The following is an 18,711-nucleotide window of genomic DNA, read 5'->3' on the forward strand; positions in this document are numbered from 1 at the left end:
GCAGCTTTTGCCTGAGGGGGAAGTGATTGCCCCACCCTGCTGGAAAACCTCTCCCCCTAACTGGTGGAGTTTCTACAGCCTGAGGCTCATTAAGAGACTGATAACAATCAGCTGCCACATCCAGTGTTTTTACAGCCTGAGGCTCATTAAGAGAATCAGATTAATCAGCCTGCAGCCAGAGGCAGACCTCAGAGTGCTTTGAGTCTTTGCCTGATCTGCTTCTAGACCTGGGCCTTGGAAAAGCAGACTTTAGTGTTGTGCACCTTGGTCATGTCCAAATGCACCCAGCTCCAACAGAGGTGACCTCAACCTGTGGGTTGTTGATAGCTCCAAACAAGGTACTCAAAGCTAGTCACAAACAGTGTCTGACATTGGCCTGCACCAGAGACCTTCCAAAACGACTGAGAGTCCTTGCAGGTCTACCTAATACATAGAAACAAACCCAAATAGGCAGCCAAAAAGGGGAGGCAAAAAACAAGCCCCAAAGGAAAGAACAAGAGAAGTCTTCAGAAAAAGAGCTAAATGAAATGGGGATAAGCAATCTATCAGATGTCGAGTTCAGATTGCAAACATGCTCAACAGCATGAAAAAAGATACGGAAACTGAAAAATGACCAGTCAGAAATGAAGAATGACATAGCAGAAATAAAGAATACAGTGGAAGGAATAAAGAGCAGATTAGAGGAAACTAAGGATTGGATCAGCAAATTAGAAGACAGGGTAGAAAAAAAATCACTTAATCAGAGATCCAAAAAGAAAAAACAATTTAAAAACAGGACAGTTTAAGGGAGCTGTGGGACAACACAAAACATAACAATATTCACATCATGGGAGTACCAGAAGAGGTTGAAAGTAAGCAAGGGTTGAGAACTTGTTTGAAGAAATAATGGCAGAAAACTTCCCTAACCTGGTCAAGGAAGAAGTCACACAAATTCAGGAGGCACAGAGAGTCTCAAGCAAGAAGAATCCAAGGAGGCCCATGCCCAGGAATATCATAATCAAAATGCCAAGAATTCAAGACAAAGAGAGAATCTTAAAGGCAGGAAGAGAAAAGCAGACTGTTACCTACAAAGGAGCTCCCATAAGGCTGTCAACTCCCTTCTCATCAGAAACTCTATAGGCCAGAAGGGAATGGCATGAAGTATTCAACGTAATGCAAAACAAGGATCTGAAACCAAGAATACTCTATCCAGCAAGGCTATCATTGAAAATAGATGGTGAAATAAATAGCTCCCCAGACAAAAAAAGGCTAAAGGGGTTTATCATCACCAAACCAGCATCGAAGGAAATGTTAAAGGAACTGCTATAATTAGAAGTAGAAATAGAAGCATTGCAAGAAATGTTAAAGGAACTGCTGTAATAATAAGGAAAAATAGAGAGAGAAACATAGGCATAAAGAATTAAAATGGCAATAAATAAGGACCTATCCATAATAACCTTAAGGACTTTAAGGGAGAGATCAACAGCAATACAGTCATGGTTGTGGACTTTAAAACCCCATTGAATTCACTGGATAGATCTTCCAGACAAAAAGACAACACAGAAGCAGTGACTCTAAATGGCACACTAGATCAGATGGATTTAATAGATATTTACAGAATATTTCACCCCAAAGCTGCAGAATATACATTTCTCTCAAGTGCACATGGGTCATGCTCAAAGATAGACCACATGTTAGGACAAGAGCAAGTCTCTACAAGTTCAAGAAGATTAAAATCATATCAAGCATCTCAGATCACAATGGCAAGAATCTAGAAATCAACTACAATAAAAACACTCAAAAACATTCAAAACACATGGAGGTTAAATAGCATGTTATTAAACAATGAACGGGTTACCAAAGAGATCAAAAACTTCCTGGAAACAAATGAAAACAAACACATAACAACCCAAAATCTATGGGACACAATGAAAGCAGTCCTACGAGGGGAGTTCATAGCACTATAGGCCTAACTCAAAAAGCAAGAAAATTTTTTAGTAAACTATCTAACTCTACAACTTAAAGAATTGCAAAGCTCCCCTGTGAAGCAGTCTGGACCAGGGCTTTTGTTTGCTGGGAGTTTTTTAATTACTGCTTCAATTTCATCAGTTGTTATTAGTCTATTTAGGTTTTCTGATTTTTCCTGATTCAGTTTTACATGATCTAACTTATATGTGGACTCTAATAAACAAAATAGACTGAGGAACAAAATAGATCCAGAGACACAGAAGCATGGAACAAATAGATGAATCTCAGAGGGAAGGTGGGGGGAGAGATTAATCAAAGAAATTATATGCATATATGCATAACCCATGGACACAGACAATAGTGTGGTGAAGACCTGGGGAGGGGCAGTGTGCAGATGCAGGGTGGAGGGGATATCAATGGGGGAAAAAGGGGATATATCTATATCCCCTTTCAACAATAAAGATAAATTTAAAAATTTATCTTTCAACAATAAAGATAAATTTAAAAATTTAAAAGAAAGAAAGAAAGAAATCTAGAATGTAGAAAGGGAGTGAGGCCAGGGCATATATTTGCTTAGTACTCTCCCTTCCATGTTCTAAACATTCCTCTACTTAAGATCACAGCTCATGTCCTCCAGGTCTCTCTCATAGTTCTTTGCATTCTAGTTACTGCTCATTCTTCTCGCCCCTTCAGACTCTTGTCCAGATAGATATAGTGACTCCTGCCGTTGCTAACCTATGTGCACTTTACCATTTCTTACTGGTTTTCTTAACTTTTTTAAAAAAATTTTTATTTTTTTAAATATATCTTTATTGATTTCAGAGAGGAAAGGAGAGGGAGAGAGAGAGACAGAAACATCAATGATGATAAAGTCATTGATCGAGCCCGCAACCCGGGCATGTGCCCTGACCGGGAATCGAACCTGGGTCTCCTGGATCCCAGGTCGACGCTCAACCGCTGAGCCATGCCCGGCCGGGCTTAACTTTTGATCATACCTGCTTAATAGTCCCTTCCTTTACAATATCTTCAACTACACTTTCCTTATGGGCCCCTGACTGATACTTTCCTTTTTTACAAAACAAATGTTACTAGAATCCCATTATGTAAAACATAAAAGTGAAGCTACATCAGCTGACACAGCTTCTCCCCATCCACTAAGATGGCCTCTGAGAACTTAGGACTTGGAGGGACACACTTAGAAAAAACACTGGATTTAGGAAATCCAAGAAAATGCCATTCCTGACCAATGCTCATTAAATAACTTTACCTGACCTCATAGATACACTTCAGAAGCATGTGAGGACACAGCTTCAGATATTAATTCTGTAGGGGAAAACTTTTCCTTCTAGGTTTTTTGGCTGGTCTAATAATTACATTGACATAAAACAGATTAACAAGAGAAAAATAAACAAAAGTTTAGTTACGTGTATACCTCCTGTATACATGGGAAAGACTTAGGAAGACTGAGTCACTCTCCAAAATGGCAGAAGCCACCACCTTAAATACCATTTCAGCTAAAGACAAAAGATGTTGGGTATGCAGAGAGCTACCAGAAAAGGCACAGTAAACAAGGGTAAAGTTTTTCTGCAGATTTCAGTCATTGCCTTCTCTATTGATGCTTTCTAGAGATTGAGTCTTGCTTCTCTACTTGCTACGGGAGAGGGAGACACCCTTATCAATGGAGATTTTCCATTTACATGTAAATGCCTCTTACAAAAGGGTAACTTCTATTTAGTTTTCAGAGCTTCTCCAATACCTGCTCTTTCTTAAAAACAACCAGCCTAAAATTAGCTTTATGCCGAAAGGGCATATTTTGGGATGGCAAATTTTGATCCTCTCCACTTTCATTTCTCCATTTCACCCACACTGCCTTTGGTGACTTATTACATTTGGTTGGCTGTTCAGCTAGGGGTCCACAGGTTGGGCTCAGAAGACTGATAAGAATGATGATTTAGATTTGATTTAACATCAATTTCACTTTGATTTACTACTGATTTTTTTTTCCAAACAGGCAATGTAAAGATATTGCAAGTCAAAAGGATGAGTTATACTAGGTCCCCATTGCTTTCCTAGTTCCCAAAACATGTGGTTTTATAAAACCTACACAGAATGAGAAGTCAACCAGGTCAGAAAGTCCCAACCATGAACTTTCTGTATATGACGGGAGGAGCCACATGGGCTTTCAAAAGAGCTACCCAATTGATTCCATAATCTATTTTGCACTCCACCAACTTTTGGTTTAAATGCTATATGGCTTGTCATATATTTTTTATATATCTTAAAACGTAACTATTATTTTGGATTTTCCCTAAACCTGCCTCCAAAGAAATTTGATGGAGACCTGATACTTTTCTTGAAATTAATCACGTCACCTAGAGTATGAAGAAAACCAGTAGGGATTTCTGAAGAATTCCTTATCTCCCCATTCCTTTGAAGTCCTCTACTTTGCCTCCCTCATCCTGCCCTCAAGGACTGAAAGAAGCACAAATTGATACTAGGCTTCAAGTAGTTGGTTCAATAATGCTAATACAATTTCTTAAAAGTGAATAATTTTGTTAAGTTTTAAAAAAACCCACTTGATGCCAAATAGCTGGTTAGTGTATATGCCTTAGAATCTCTAAACTATTTTCGCCTTACCTATACAGACTCGCCATCTGTACTTTGATTCTGTTGCAATTTTTCATAGATTTGCTTCTAATTGCAAATGAATTATCTGGTTGCCACACAAGAAATAAACAAGAGGAAAAATGTTCTAATTTGTAGAAGGTTGGGAATAGGTTGTTTCCAATAAATACCGGGAAATTTTGACCTCAAGAATCATACATACATATTATACCAAAATAAAAAATATCAAGCTGGATCAAAAGACAGTTGGACTGCTCTCAAGATTGTTAGATTTGGACCACATCTTTATAAGTAGGAAGATACTTGTAAAGATAGTTTGAGGAACCCTGTAAGGTAACTCTTATTGGAATGATTATATACTTTCTGTTTTAGTCAGTTTGGGTGGCAATAACAAAATTCCACAGATTGGGTGGCAGAAATTTATTGCTCACAGTTCTGAAGCCAGCATGGCCAGTGAGAGCCTTATTCTGAGTTGCAGACTTCTTGTATTCTCACAGGGAGGAAGGGACTAGAGAGCTCTCTCTGGTCTCTTTTATAAGAACACTAATCCCATTCATGAAGGCCCCACCCTTATGACCTAATCACCTCCCAAAGGCCCCACATACTAATAGTATCACGTTTGGGATTAGGATTTCAACATATGCAATTTGAATAGACGCAAACATTCAAACCACAGCACCTTCCTTCCTTTTTTCTTTCTTTTCTTTATTCATTCCTCAATAAATATTTATTGCTAACTGTGGGTTGAATACTGTTCTAATGATTGGGAATACAGCAGTGAACAAGAGAAAAGGTCCTTGTATGCAGGGAATTTACATTCTTGTTGGGGAGACAGAAATAGACAAAAAAAGTCAGAAGTTATAGTTGTCTCTGCTATGCAGAAAATAAAAATGGGTAATGTGATAGATTGAAGGCCACTTTATTTTTTTATCATTATTTTTTTAAACTACAGTTTACATTCAATATTATTTTGTATTAGTTTCAGGTGTACAGCATAGTGGTTAGACAATCATATACTTTACGAAGTGTTCCCCTTGATATTTCAAGGACCCACCTGGCATTGTACGGAGTTATTACAATATTATTGACTATATTCCATATGCTATACTTTATATCCTCATGACTATTTTGTGACTACCAATTTTTACTTCTGAATTACTTCACCATTGTCACCCAGTCCCCAATCTCTTCCCCTCTGGCAACCATCAGTCTGATCTCTGTATCTATGAGTCTGTTTCTATTTTGTTTATTTTGTGATTGTAGGCCACTTTAGATGAAGTGACTCTTGAAGATATCTCTGAGGATGTGACTTTTCATTTTTTTTCTTTTTAAAATGTTTTTATTGATTTCAGAGAGTGGGAGAGAGAGAGAAACATCAATGATGAGAGTCATTGATCTGCTGCCTTCTGCACGCCCCCTACTGGGGGTTGAGCCCGCAACTGGGGCATGTGCCCTGACCAGGAATCAAACCATGATCTCCTCTTTCGTGGGTTGATGCTCAACCACTGAGCCATGCTGGCTGGGCAAGGAGGTGACTTTTAGATGCAGTATGGATGCCACAAAATGAAACACAAGATCTCAAGGGACAAACACTTCCTACATAGGAACTGGTTAATTCAGAGGCAGGAATGATTTGCGCAATTGTGAAATAAAAGTTCAAGGAGGTTGGGACGTAACTTAGCCAAGGGAAGAGTGTTAAATTGTAAGGCAGAGAAATGGGCAGGGTCAGATAGACAGGATGCATGAGCCAGGCAGGATAAGGTATTTGGATTTTATTGTGATTATGATGGGAAGCTACAATCAAGGAGGACAGTGACATTATTTGATTTGCATATTTGAAAGTTATTCCTAGATGCTATGTAGTGAATGGATTATAGGAAAGCCAAAGTAAAAGCAGAGAGATCAACCAGGAAACTATCATAATAGTCTAGACAGGAGATGAAGGTGCTATGGTTAGGGTGTTAATGAAAAGAAGTAGCAGATTTAGGGTATGTTTTGAGGTAGACCTATCAGGATTTTCTGATAGATTGGCTGGAGGGAGGGGGAGTGATGAGATAAAAAGAGAAATCAAAGATAACTCTAGGATTTTTGGTTTGATCCAACTAAGTACCTAATAGTGTTACATACTGAGACAGGAAAACTGGCAAAGAAGCAGTTTTGAAGACAAAAATGAAAGTTTTGTTTGAGCCATAAGTTTGAGATGCTCATTAGAGATTCAAGAAGAAATATGAAGTAGATGGTTTGTTTTGCAAGTCTGGAAATCTGGGGAGAGGTCAGCATTGAAGATACAGACTTGAAAATCTTGGGTAAACAGATGAAATATAAAGCCAGGAGCCTGGCTGAGATCACCTGTAGGCTGTTTGCAATAGATAAAATGAGGGGTCTTAGAATAGAGTGGGGGTAATTCTAACATTAAGCTACATAGTAGACAACATCAAGTGTATTCTGGGTCAAAGTATATAAAAAATTCATACAACTCAACAACAGACAAACTAATAATCTAATTAAAAAAGGGGCAGAGGACCTGAACAGACACTTCTCCCAAGACACACAAATGTCCCTGGCCAGAGTGGCTCAGTTGGTTGAGCATTGTCTCATGTACCAAAAGGTCACCAGTTCAATTACCAGTCAGGGTACATACCCAGGTTTTGAGTTAGACCCCCCAGTCAGGGTGTGTATGGAGGCAACTGATAGATGATTCTTTCTCACATAAATGTTTTCCCCCTTCCCTCTCCCTTCCTCTCTCTCTAAAATCAATAAAAACATTAAAAAAAGATGTACAAATGGCCAACAGATATATGAAAATATGTTCAACTTCACTAGCTGAGAAATGCAAATCTATAGTGAGATACCATCTTACACCTGTTAGAATGGCTATTATCAACCAGACAAATAAGTATTGGAGAGATCATGGAGGAAAAGGAATCCTCATTCACTGCTGGTGGGAATAAAAACTTGGTACGGCCACTATAGAAAACAATACAGAGGTTCCTCAAAAAATTAAGAATAGTGTTATCATATGACCCAGCAACCTGTCTTCTGGATATCTACCTGAAAAATTTGAAAACATTTATTCACAATATATATGCACCTGTATGTTCAGTGAGAAGGGGGCTTGACTGGAGTGGGTTAAGAAAATGCAAGATAAGAGTGAAACAACTGTAAGTGTGAAAGCCATTTTGGCGATCTAGAGAAAGAGGACAGGAGAGTATAACAGGACTGATGCTGGACTATGCCGAGTTCCTACCTGAAGTCTGTGGCTACAATGTAAAATGAGCCCAATAGCCCCAAATGTATATGTGTATCTCTAGTGATATTCAGCTGTTCCTCTGTAGCACAGAGTAGGTGGATAGTTGGGTTTGGCTTCTACTAGATGAAAACAACAGAGGAAGAGAGAGGGAGAAATTAAATATATATATTTGCAAGGGTGGGGGGATTATGAAGTTGGATCACATAAACAGCTCATTTTTGATGAAAATGAGGACTCTAGGGGAATGGCTCATAGTAAGCAAGTAAGAGGAGCCAGTGGACTAGAGGTCTTGGTAGAGTCAAAGAACTGATGGAGTATCGATATAAGAGAGCTGAATGAATAGGAATTTGTGGCCAGATAGGGTAAGCAGAACAGCTATGTGTGGGAAACTGCTAGATTAGTGAAGGGTATTTTTATACCCACTGCTTATTTTCTTTTGCAGTAATCAAGTTCTCTGTTGCATTGTTCCAGTGATGGAGTTAAACTGCAGGGGACCACACAGATTTCTGAATAACCCATCGAAGCAGCAGATGAGAGTCAGATTCCACAGGAGAATTCTAGTAAAGATGGTCTTAGCATGTGACATTATAAGCAGCTTTAAAATTAAATTTTGAAAAATAAACAAAAAAAAATCACTTTAAATGGAAAAAAAGTGTGTTCTTTTTCTATTTACAACACTTCTGACACCAAATGTAGGTTTTATTCCACACCAAACAACTCTCCAATTTTCTGTACACCAACTGGGTGTCCTACAATTCAGTTCACTTCTGGCACTAACTACCCCGACTTAGTGCAGACCCCACAGGTTAAGGGCTCAGTCCCACAAGAACACCTCCCACTTTAGACACCCATCAAAAGCCCAGGGGTTGTCACCTTTTTTCATACCAACTGGCTATAATTTGGGGGTTCCCACAACACCAACCTCAGGTTCAATAATTTGTTATAACAGCTCAGAGGGCTCACAGAAACACTCCACTTACTATTATCAGTTTATTACAAAGGATAGAACTCAGGGACAGCCCAATGGAAGAGGTGCATAGGGCTAGTTATGAGGGAAGGGGCTTGGGGCTCAGAGCTTCCCTGTTCTCTCCAGGAACATCATTCTTCCAGTACCTTGATGTGTTCACTAACTGGGAAGCTCTCCAAAGCTCACTGTTTTGGGTTCTTTTAAAAATGGAGGTCCCATTACATAGGCATGATTTATTGGCCATTTGGTGATGTGCTCTTTCAGCCCCTCTTCCCTCTTGTAAGTGGAGGGGGCGTGGGTCTGAAAATTCCCACCTTGTAATCATGCCTAGGTCTTTCTGGAGATCAACCCCAATCCTAAAGCTATCTAGGGAGCCCAGCCACCAGTCATCTCATTAGCATCAAAGAAGACACTCATCACTCTGGGAATTTCAAGGATCTTAGAAGCTCTGGTATCAGGGACCAGATCAAATATTAGAACAAAAGATGCTCCGCGGCGTGGTGTGGCGTGGCTCAGTGGCTGAGCATCGACCTCGGATCCAGGAGGTCGGGGTTTGATTCCCGGTCAGGGCACATGCCCGGGTTTCGGTCTCAACCCCAGTCGGGGGCATGCAGGAGGCAGCTGATGGATGACTCTCTCATCATTGATGTTTCTCTCTCTCTCTCCCTCTCCCTTCCTCTCTCTGAAATCAATAAAGATATATTAAAAAAAAAAAAAAAAAGATGCTCCTAGCACCCTAACACTGAGGAAATTTACAAGGGTTTTAGAAACCCTGTGTCAGGAACTTGGGGCAGAGACCAATTACATATTTACTATTTCACATAGTTTTATCACCTTAGTTGATGAAAATATTGCCCATAGTGTATGAAAATAATGCACCTGTGTCTGGAAAGATGGAAGAGTGTGCGCTTTGCTGTGTCTTCCTGGAAGTATTTAAGTGCTCTGTTGTCAATAGTGATGAATAATGTATTAGTTGTAGGCTTGACTCTTTTGTTTGCACTATAGGCACACACAGTAAAGATAGGACATGTTTGGGATAGAAACAACGTTTTCCATCATATAATGCTGTACACTTTACAAAATACTCATTTGAGAATATTTGCTGCATCTTTTCAAAAGAGCTGCAAGTACTTTCCAACAAGCACCCCATTGGCTGCTTTGTGCCTTCCACGGTAAGCTGCATTATTCCCTCCAGCTCCCTGCGAAGTCAAACCTCTTGGACTGTGAATACCAGCAGAACGCGGGGCTCTGGGGCTGTGATTTTTGACTTTAAATAATGACATCGTTCAGGTTCTAAGCCCACGTCCCTGCTCTGGCTCGCCGTTCCCCTGTGACCTCATTATTTTCTCTTAATCTATAAAACAGACACATTAGTGCCGATTCACTTCCTACGTCTATCATCAGAATAGGATTTAAAGTTTCTTAGAATGGACCAAACATGGGCTTTAGAAAGATCAAGTGCAACACGTTAGCGACATCAGCCTATTAAATAATTTGCTATGGCCCCCCAAAGACAACCCCAAACTTCTCTTTGCTGACTACAATTCCAGTTTCTTCCTACGCTTTCCTCTGACTCTGCTTTCTGTTTGGCTGAAACTGGAAGCAGGAAGGAAGTAGGGATACGAAGCCAGGAGTGGGACCAGGGCGCCGAAGCCCCGCAGACCGGTTAATGGAGCCTGCGCGTCTCTCCTCTGCTTCCACCGAGGGCTAAGGCTTCCAGCAGAAACGAGGATGGGGTCCGTTCCCGGTCCAGGCCGAGGTCACGCTGACAGGTTTTACAGAGCAGCCTGCGATGCCACAGCTGGGTACCCGTTCCGGAGCCCCCGCCTGCGGACACGGTCAGGGACCCCCACTCCGCCCCAGGCTTCCTCACCCGCCTCCCGAGCGGGCGCGCGGCGGACTCGCGGGCGCGGCCTCTGACGGGAGCGCAGCGCTGCGCTCCGCCGCCAACGTTTTTCCAGACCGCCGGAAGGAGCGGCGGCCCCACTACCCTGCCTCCTGTCCGTCACGCAGTCGTCCACGCCACGCCGCTCCTGATTGGTGCGGGGCCGGGCCAGGCCCTTTCCAGCCCCGCCCCCCGCGGATGGACAGGCCGGGGGGGCGGGGCGGCTCCGGGCGGGCCCGCCCAGCTGTCAGTGAACGGGGGCGGCCTGGCGGGCGGGCGGGCGTTCGCTCGCCGGCTACCTCGTCGCTCGCTCGCTCGCTCGCGCGCGCTCCCTCTCGCCGCCTGTGGGGAAGTCCGGGCGGCTCCAGCGCCCGCCGCCACCGCCACCGCCTCGTCCCGACCTCCTGCTTGGTCCCCTCCTGGCTAAGTTCCTTCCTCTCGCGCACCGCCGAATAGTCAGTGGCCCGGCGTAGGGGTCCGGAGAGTCACCGCGGCGGCGTCGGGTGGTGGTTAAACCATGTTAAGGAGGATTTTGCAGATGGTAAGAGAGTGAAACCGTCTTTCCGGCAGCACGTGAGCGGGAGCGCCCGAGCCGCGGGCTGCGGCTGCCGCGGCCGCGCTGAGCTGCCGGGCAGGCGCCGCGGGCGCCGCTCCCCGGCGCGGGCTCCTTCCTTCTCTAGGCCCTGCTGCCCGGGAGGCGGTTAGGCCGCGGTCGCCCGCCCCGGGGTCAGGGAGGGCGTCCGGGGCGGCGGCGGGGCGGCAGGCCGGAGCCCCGGCCTGGAGTCCAGTCCTGCGGCCCCGCGCGCCCAGGCCCAGCGCCCCGCTCCGGCGCGGGGCTGTCAGTGCGAGGGGGCGGCGGGGCGGAGGGTGTGGTACCCGCACGTCCCTCCCGGGTCCTAGAACGGCCGGGTAACCGCGAGTTAGCGCCTGCGGGACCGACGGGCCGGCCGCCTGCCCGGCTGCAGGTCGCCCCGGGGGTCGTCGCGGGACGCTCGCGTAGCGTCAGCCGCACTCCCCGCGCCCACGGCGACCCCCACCTTTACACCTCACGCACCTGCCACCAGGGCTCCGGGTTCGCTTGGGGACCGTGTTTAGGCTAATGTGGCGAAACCCGGCCTAGCACGGGCCCAGTCATGGTACCGACACTGGCAAAGTCAGCTGAGAAAGAAGATATTACTCACTGTTGGAAACTTCTGTTTCCCAATTAAAAATGCGTTTCCCCCCCCCAGCCAGGCCCCTTTTTGAGCTGTCCAAGAATAAATCCGCAGTCAGCTTATCCAGTGGTATACATTTACTCTATTTAAAATCTGGAAAAAAACTAAACATATAAGGTTAGAGCATTGGAAAGAGTAGGCGCATTGTTTAGCAGTCAGTCCCTATAATAACATCATAAAATCCATTTTCCTGTAAGAGTTACTGTACTAAATTTTTGTTTTGGATGACTGCTTTTTTTTTTCTTTTCTTTTTTCTTTTTGAGACTAACAGGGTGCAACAAAATGTAAATGATTGCATAGTAGGTGCCAGACGCATTTGTTGGTTATGGAGTGAGTGGGATAACTGATTCAGAGGACAGAAGAAATGAGTGAGTTTGTGGTATTCAGCCACTGTTGAGTCAACTGCTGCATAGAAAGGGAGTGTTCTTGCTTTGGCATAGCTTTTGCGAACTGTTCACGTCATGTGAAACTTGGTAATATATCAGGGGTAGAAGTAGTTCACTTCTGTATCTGCCACCCTTTATTGATATTTGGTTTTTTTTTTGCAGTGGTTTTGTCAGATTTTTTTTTTTTTAATCTTTATTAATAAGCTGGTGATTTTGGTGGTAGCAAGGGCGTGCCCTTTGCTCTTGCCATAGGTTCTTGCATTCAACAGTTAAGACATCTGTGCATGATTTACTTGTAGTACTTAGAGATTTTTCTTTTATCGGGCCTGGAGGAATGAATTACCTCATGCTTCAAATTTTTTTTGTCATAGTTCCATAACTGAAAATTAGTTTTCCTGTGGTTTCTTTTAAAGTTTAGTTTGCAGAAATATGGGATGCTTTCCAGTACTCTTAATGTTGTTAAGCATTACAGTTATATAAAGACAATTTTTAGTGTTGGTGCATACACATCAACTGTTGTATAAGTTTCAGTTGAAACTGCAAAATTGGAATTTGTTCTGGTTATTGCTGAGATGTGATATGGAATCACCACATATGAATAAGTCAATTGACATTTGAGTTTTTTTGACCGTGGCGCTATTGACATTTGTGACTGGATAATTCTTTCTTTTGGGGGCTGTCCTTTACATTGTAAGATATACTACCCAGTAGATGCCAGTAGCACCCCCCAAATCCCCTTCCCCTTATGTGACAACCAAAAATATCTCTAAGACTTTACCAAATCTCCTCTAGGGGCTATATTGCCCATGGTTGACAACCACTGGGTTAAACGTGCATACTCTTTTATAGGAAAGTTTGAATTGTTTCTTACATTGACTAAACTTTTTTTTTTTTCCAGTGTACTTGTATTGAGTGTCCATAAATGCCAGTGATATGCTAAGGGCTGGTAAACAATTGAATAAGATATGGGCCCTCCATTTAGAACTCACAGCCTGTTTATGGAAGTGGACATTTAAAAGTAGTAATTAAAGTGCTATGTAATAGAAGAATGGAGAGTGCCCTGGGAGCTACTTTGTAGGAGGGTATTGGGGCAGTCATGAAAACTTCAGGAAGGAGGACGTATTCGGAGCTCAAAAGAGGGAAGGACGTACCTAGCAGAGGGAACAGCAAATACCAAGACATGAAGTCATAAAAGGGTGGGTGATATTAGGGGAGAAACTGAAAAATTAAGAAGTTAAATGATACCCAGGGATTGGTGGGAGATGAGGCTACAGAGGTGGCTACAGACCAAGGTGAGCAGAGTCCTGGAGTGCCTTCCAAAGTACAGCTTTTATCTTATAGATGGGTCAGTGTTAATGCTCAACATTTAATAGGGGCATTTTGATAAAAGCCTTAAAGAAATCATGTGATTTTATTAATAGTTTAGAACCTAGACTATATATTTTAATTCCACAGGTGATATTTATTAACAAGTATAACTGGAATCTTTAAATTATGCAACATAGTAACAATTTTATTCCTCCCTGATAATCTGACTTCTCAGCAGAGATACTAAGATATAAGAATAAAACTAAAGTTACTGATTTAGAGATTTGTTTGAAATGGTATCCATGCTTTGAAATTATACTGCATTCCTTTAACATTATGTTTTTAGGTCACCTTTCTGTTTCAACTGTTGTAATTTTCTTTTGAATGATGTTTTTTAAATAGAATTTATGAAAGAAGAAACAGACAATGTACGTATAATTAATTATAACTCAGAGTGTTTGAATATCACCAATAAGGTCCTAAGTTACTTGACAGAAAATTTAGTGTCTCATTCCCTTCTTCCTGCTCTTCCTCCTCCACTTTCTAAAGGTCTCTCTCTGAGTCTTGAAAGAGTCTGAAAAAAAACTTGAAGTGGCTCCAGTATGTGTGTATTGATTATTTTGCTTAATAGTCCTTTGAAAAGAAATGTGAATTTAAAGTACTTGATAGCCAGAAAGATGATCAGCATTTAGTACTTTAGGCAGATTATAAACTTTCTTGCATTTTCTTTCTTAAGTAACTTACTGTGATTTAACATTAGTGTATTTGATTTACTTTTACTGCTACTTAACAATAATGTTGCTAAAGAAAAATGGTGTTTCGCTTTTATAATCCTCACCCGAGGATATTTTTTTCATTGCTTTTTTCAGAGAGAGTGGCATATGAGAGAGAGAGAAAGAGAAAGAGAAACACTGATGTGAGAGAGACAATTGATTGGTTGCCTCCTGCACAAGCCCCGACCACGGCCTGGGATGGAGCTTGCAACTGAGGTACGTGCTGTTGGCCGTAATCGAACCCAGGACCTTTCAGTCCGCAGGCCAACACTCCAACCACTGAGCCAAACTGGCTAGGGCAAAAATAGTTTTAATTATTCTAGAATTGTAGAAATAGGAGGCTTTTATGGTCAACAGGTCTATCTCTCTGATTTAAAATATGAGAAAGCAGAAACAGAGATTCAGTGATTTATCTAAGGCAACACAGATAGTAGATGTGAAAACAGACTACAGCCAAATTTTTCCAACTCCCAATCTATTTCTCTTTTCTTGGCATCTTGTCCCTGCACCCCCCCAACTTGGTATGGTTAGCACTATGCTTGTCATTATGGAAGATATAGAAAAAATATGAGGCATAACTTCTCCCGCAAGGAACTTACTAAGTACCAAAGTAAATGATATAGCAAATGAAGGCTATAGTAGTACAGAGGAGGAAAGATCAGAAATTAACCTGTGTGAGTGGGAAGTCTCCTTGGAGAAAATGGGCATGAGAAAATGGGTTTTGAAGAATGTGTGTGATTAGGAGAGAAGAGAAAAGTTTCCTTCTAGGAAGGAGTTACAGTATAAGCAAAGACTCAGAGATGAGAATGCATATATTCTTCCTGCCTACCCTCCTTCCTTTGCGTACTGCCTTTCAATAAACAAATATTTATGACACTTGCTATGTGCTAGATACTGGGATACAACAGTAAGTAAGATACAATCTCTACCCTTAGGTAGCTTAAAACCAAGTGACTTTTAGAGAGAGAGAGAGATGTTTAGAGTAGAAAGAAATCTAGAGAGAAATTTACAAAAATAGCGTGATACCTCATTTTAGAGATTTTTGTTTAGCCCTGTCCAGTGCAGGTGAGTCACATATGTAGTTTCAATTTTCTGGTAGCCACATTTAAAAAAAGCAAAAAAGCCCGGCCGGGCGTGGCTCAGCGGTTGAGCGTTGACCGAGGATCCAGGCGATCAGGGTTCGATTCCCGGTCAAGGCACATGCCCGGGTTGCGGGCTCAATCAATGACTCTCTCATCATTGATGTTTCTGTCTCTCTCTCTCCCTCTCCTTTCCTCTCTCTGAGATCAATAAAGATATATTAAAAAAAAAAAGGGGGGTGAAATTAATTTTAAAAATATGTTCTCTTTGACCTAATATATCTAAAATATTTTAACATGTAATCAGTATAAAAATTACTAATGATATACCTGACATTCTTTTTTGTGCTAAGTCTTTGAAATCTGGTGTATATTTTACACTAATAGCATATCTCAATTTGGACTAATCACATTGCACCTGCTCAACAGCCTCATGTAGCTAATAGCTACTGTATTGGATAGTGCAGGTCTAGTTGAATACAGTACATATATAATTTTAAACTTAAAAAAAAAATATTGATTTCAGAGAGAGGAAAGGAGGGAGAGAGAGAGAGGGAGAGAGAAACATCAATGATGAGAAAGTCATTGATCGGCTGCCTCCTGCACGCCCCCAACTGGGGATCAAGCCTGCAACAGGGGCATGCGCCCTGACCAGGAATTGAACCCCGATCTCCTGGATCCTAGGTCGACACTCAGCCGCTGAGTTTTATTTAGAACTAATTTCAAACTTATAAAGTTTCAAGAATACAGTAATACAAGGAACACTTGTGTACGTTTTATCCAGACTCACCTATTATTTAACATTTTGTCCTGTTTGTTTTAACATTTGCTCAGTTTCTTCTCTTTCTTCTTTGGTTCCATTTCTTTCCGTTTCCCCTTTCCCCCTCCTCTTCCTTTTGCTCCCCCTACTCTTCCTCTGTGGTGTTGACGTTCTTCTTCTTCCTTCTCCTCCTCTCTCTTTGTAATTATATTTTTTTCCTGAATCATTTCAGGATCAATTATGGTCCTTTCCCTCTGAATACTTAAGTGAATATTAGAGATGTTTTCTTACATAATCACAGTACAGTTATCAACTACCTAAATTTAGAGTGATTCACTTGATTATCCGTAATTTCAGTTTTGTCAATTGATCTGATACAGTCCTTTGTCGCATTTTCCCCTTCCAGTATAGGGTCCAGTTAGGGATAGATATTATATTTAGTTGTCATGCTTCAGCCTCTTTTAATATGGAGCACTTCCATAGCATTTCTTTGTAATTTATGACATTTGTGAAGAATACAAATTCCCCCTTGCTTTTTTTTTCTTCTTTTTCCTAGAACGTTCTTCATGTTGTATTTATCTGATGTTTTCTTGTGATTAGATTGTTATTATGCATTCTTGGCCAGAATGTTTCCTAGAAGATGTTGTGTCCTTCTTAGATTATTACATCAGGAGACCCATGATGTCTTTCTGTATTTCTTTCATAGGTGATGTTAATTTTAATTACCTTGTCAAAGGTCAAAGTGTAGCCTAATTTTTTGACTGGTTAATAATTATTTTTTCTTCCTTTGCATCTAATAGGCAGCTACTTATAAGACCATGCAAATGTCCTGCTCCTTATTAAAATTTTCCCTAGATTTAACATCCATTATTTACTCATACCTGATCTAGTTTTCACCACAGTGACAGCAAAATGATGATTTTCCCACTTTAGCATTCTCTCCACATTTACCATTTGATCCTTGGCATTCCCCCTATCCCTCTCTCCTTTGTAGTTCCCTTCCATCCTAGTCCTAGCTACCTTCCTTAGAAGTTCTCTTCCTTCTCAGCTCCATTCCCCTCCCTCCTTTCTTCCCTCCCTATTGGTATGAATTCATAATTTCAATTTTTTTTTATGGTTTATTCTCATCACTGTACTTAATTATTTTGGTGCTCAAATTAGCTCAGATTTACACAGTGGGAGTCCCTTCAGGATGATGCCTGTGTCCTTTGACATGCCCCTGTCATTGTTTTGAGCTCTTCCTTACTTTCTGGCATAACAAGGTATTCCAAGTTCATCCTCTATCTTCCCTTTCCCAGCCCTGAAATTAGCGATTTCTCTGAGGAGCCCTATTCCTTTTTGTGGGGAATTGTAATAGAGACCAAGGTCTGGGATGGCTTTCCTTCTTGTTTCTTTCAACAGACAAATCTAACTGAAAATTTGAACTTTATAGGCATTAGGAAATAGATAAGATTTTATTAAGCAGTGAAATGTATTTAGTACGGAGGGGAGGAAACATCTTTTTTACCTTCTTTGGGTCTTTCACTGGGCCTAAGAATTAAACTGACATAAGACAGATTAACAGGAGAAAAACATACACATTTTATTAAATTTGTGAGAGCCTTCACAAGAGAATGAAGACCCAAGTAAATGACCAGAGCAGAAAGTGTATACACCTTTTAGTCAAAGAAACAATACATTTGTGAAGAATTGACAAGACAAAGGGCTTTGGGCTGAGGTAGTGAATGGTGAAGAAATAACTAGGAAGATAAGGGTGAGTTTAACAAAGTTTGTTTGCACACATTTCTCAGCCCTAAACTCTGTCTCTGATGATAAGGATGCCTTCTACCCTGTTAGTACAGGAGGGTACCTTTCACATGGGAGTTTTACTTCCTGCTTTCAGGAAGAAAAAGGAGGGTCAGAGTGTCCTTTTTGCACATGCTATTTCTTAAGTGCTTTTAATGAAAAATAATCAATATGCCAAAGTGGCCTATTTTGGGGTAACATACTCTGGTTTCCTTCAGACACATAGTAGGAGTTAATAATATTTGTTGAAATGAGTATTAAAAGAAATGTTTTGGGAAGATTAATTTGCCACTGTTGCATGTGATGTATTAAAACCATAGGGTATAGGCAGAGATCAGATGGGAATGATTTTAATATTTTAGGGAATGATTTATATTAGGATGATGGCTATGTGAGCAGAAAAAAAGGTCATCAATAGGGAAGACCATTTGAACATATCTATTCCCCAAACATCTATTATGGGCCTACTATGTGCTATGGACATATTGTTGAGTAAAACAGACATGAACTGCTGAGGAACTTAGTGTCCAGAGGAGGAGAGAGGAACTGTTCAAATACTCACATAACTATGTGCTCACATCCTTGGGTGAGTGTTAGGAAGGAAAAACACAGGGAGCACAGCCCCAAAAGCACACAGCAAGAAGGCCTTGATCTAAACTAGGATGCTATGGGAGGCATCCCAGATTAGTTACACATTTGAGTTTCATTAAATTATTATTTATTGATGTGAAT

The 18,711-nt window shown here is 41.4% G+C and overlaps 1 protein-coding gene across 2 annotated transcripts in view; it reads left to right on the forward strand.

The window, feature by feature from the left end:
• The first annotated feature begins 11,059 nt into the window (after window positions 1-11,059).
• EEA1 (early endosome antigen 1) overlaps window positions 11,060-18,711 on the forward strand; it is a 131,770-nt gene continuing 124,118 nt past the window's right edge. For both annotated transcript variants that reach the window (XM_087814497.1, XM_087814498.1), the window contains exon 1: window positions 11,060-11,215. In XM_087814497.1, the coding sequence (XP_087670623.1) occupies window positions 11,192-11,215 (24 nt within the window). In that variant the 5' untranslated portion in view covers window positions 11,060-11,191. The remainder of the gene's footprint in view (window positions 11,216-18,711) is intronic.

This window comes from Miniopterus natalensis, chromosome 2 (genome assembly GCF_054644295.1).
Source record: "Miniopterus natalensis isolate mMinNat1 chromosome 2, mMinNat1.hap1, whole genome shotgun sequence".
NCBI lineage: Eukaryota > Metazoa > Chordata > Mammalia > Chiroptera > Miniopteridae > Miniopterus > Miniopterus natalensis.